This window comes from Sinocyclocheilus anshuiensis, unplaced genomic scaffold (assembly GCF_001515605.1).
Source record: "Sinocyclocheilus anshuiensis isolate Anshui unplaced genomic scaffold, SAMN03320099.WGS_v1.1 scaffold112, whole genome shotgun sequence".
NCBI lineage: Eukaryota > Metazoa > Chordata > Actinopteri > Cypriniformes > Cyprinidae > Sinocyclocheilus > Sinocyclocheilus anshuiensis.
In genome coordinates, this window is record NW_015557175.1 from 2596306 (window position 1) to 2598860 (window position 2555).

The 2555-nt window shown below is 38.4% G+C and overlaps 1 protein-coding gene across 1 annotated transcript in view; it reads right to left on the reverse strand.

Annotated features, from left to right (window-relative positions):
- LOC107678378 (calcineurin-binding protein cabin-1-like) overlaps positions 1-2555 on the reverse strand; it is a 98014-nt gene that overhangs the window by 92541 nt on the left and 2918 nt on the right. Inside the window, exons 5-8 of the mRNA XM_016473616.1 lie at positions 1908-2042; positions 1564-1744; positions 990-1119; positions 715-864 (exon numbers count right to left, since the gene is read on the reverse strand). Of these exons, the coding sequence (XP_016329102.1) occupies positions 715-864; positions 990-1119; positions 1564-1744; positions 1908-2042 (596 nt within the window). The remainder of the gene's footprint in view (positions 1-714; positions 865-989; positions 1120-1563; positions 1745-1907; positions 2043-2555) is intronic.

The window sequence follows — 2555 nt, forward strand, 5'->3', positions numbered from 1 at the left end:
TATATATATATAGAGTTACAAAAGATTTATATTTCAAATAAATGCTGTTTTTTTATCTTTATATTCATTAAATAATCCTGAAAAGAAAATCTACAAAAAAAAGGTTTCCACAAAAATATTATGCAGCACAACTAATTTAAACATTGATAATAAGAAATGTTTCCTGAGCAGCAAATGAGCATATTAGCTTTGCATCACATGAATAATTTACATTTTTAATATATTAAAAGACAAAACTGTTCTTTTGAACTGTAGTAATATTATACAATATTACTATTTTTACTGTATTTTTTAATTAAATAAATGCCGCTTTGGTGAGCTTAAGAGACTTATTTCAATCATTTTTTTTTTTTAATTACTGACCCCAAATTTTTTTATCAGCAGACAGTAAAAATACGCAGAAATCTGTCAACCAGTATAAATATATGTGTTTTGAAGAATAATCTATAAAAATATTAAAAAGTGGCTATTTCTTTTATACCGTTGATGATGAAACATCAAATCATCAATTGTTTTTTTAATTTTTTATTTGTCACAGAAGCAGCCCATAGACATAAATAAATCACATAAATGGTATTAAATGTTATTTTAATGCTTGATTAATTATTAATTTTATTAAGTATAATGATAAATGTTACTGAAAATAACCCATGATATTCCTTCAAACAAAATGTAGCACAAATTCTCTGTGGATTAACAGTGGCATGGACTCACGTGAAGAATTTGATGGGCAGAACCAGCTGCAGGTCAGCTACAGGATGCCGTGTGAGTTTAGCCTGTCTCTGTCTCCTCAGCTCCAGCGCTTCCTCTACAATGCTGTGGGCTTCCTCCTCATCTACATCCACGTACTGCACTGACACATCACTGCAGCCAAAACACACGCAGACACAAACTCAGGGTGATGAACATTACAAAGTTTCTACGTCAACTGTATAAATGATGAATGCCACATTATAAGCTCATCTGAATGAGTAGGAGAAGGTACATACAGTTTGGAGAACATCTTCATAGAGTCTCGTCTGAGGCAGGGCTGCTCTTCAAAGATCTTCTCTTTGAGCACTCGCCCCTTACTGTAGCCGGTGTCCTTCTCCAGAGCCTTACAGATGTTGTACAGGCAACCTACGAGACAAAAAGAACAGAACATAATGCTGTGTGACTTCTCTGCTAACTCAGAATATGATGAAAAGCTAGCGGCAGGAAATCCAAAAGAACTACAAACCTTTATGCCCGCAAAGATTACATAAAACAGCATTCACAAAAGGAACTGCTTACTTGTTCAGTGGCCTTGGCTCCAAAAGTACTTTTCTCACATAATACATGTCTGCATTAATAACATAATAAAATTCAACATGAATATCCCTCATTCTGCCACAATACCATGGTGCAGTTAGTGTTACTACACTAGTGATTCATTCCACTTTTGGTGGAAACATTACAAATAAACATTATATCGAACTCTTCATTTCGTTTTATCGAGGAAAAATTATATCGCGATAATTATCGTTATCGTTTTATCACCTAGCCCTATCTGCTTGTATGTTGTACAGAGGTTTTCTGACTCACAGCTGTAGTCACTGAGAGCGTAGAGGACCGTGATGAGACTGTCCAGGCAGGGCCAGTGGTCCGGGTTACAGCGTAAGCCCACCTCAAACGCATGGCGGGCCAAAGGCATGCTGGCCTTCCTCAAAGCCAACTTTCCCATCTTATACCACATACTCACATCTGTGGAGTCCAGCATGACAGCCTGTAAGACACACAGACATTCAGAGACTCAGCTGTGTCCAAACTGTCTGTCCAGTGGCTCTCACTGTTACACTGGAGGAGTTAATATCATGTTAACATTAAATGCAAATGCAGGACAAATTATACACCTTAAACTTTGTGATTTGTTCAAAGTACGCATTTACCTGCACATAGAAGTCCATGGCAGTGTCTAAATCATCTCTGAGCACAGCAAGACTGGCCAGGTTTTTATAGGTGGAGTACTTCAGCATCAGTCCAGGATGCTTGAGTCCAACTTTCTCATCTTCAGATGCCACTGCCTGGGGCAAGAAAAAAAAAATCACTAATAATTAATCACACACTGTCTTTGAAAAATAGAAAGCAATAGTAAAGCTAAAGCTAAATAAAATGAAAGACATTCTGGATTTCATGGTAAGATGTTATAATGATCAGAGCTGAAAGAGTGTGCTGTACCTCCTTGAGCAGTGGGGTCTTGAGGAGCTCATGGTAGGCAGGGGGGGCCTGAGGTACACTGACGGGTATGGGGGGTTGAGGGGGGTCTGAAGCAGCAGTGGCAGCAGGCGCTGGAGTGCTGGTGGGCATTTGCACGAGGCAGTCCGGGTCACGGTACATTGACAGGTCGATGCGGCGGCCGAAGTCAGGCCGTGGGACCAGGCAAGCGTTCTGGTGTTTGTACATGGCCAAGAAACTCTCTCCAATGCTCTTCCACCTATACGGATAAAATACATCACACAGATATACAGCAAAATAATACTTATTCACATATTCTCAATACAATACATATTAATAAAGAAAAGATATAATTTAAAAGA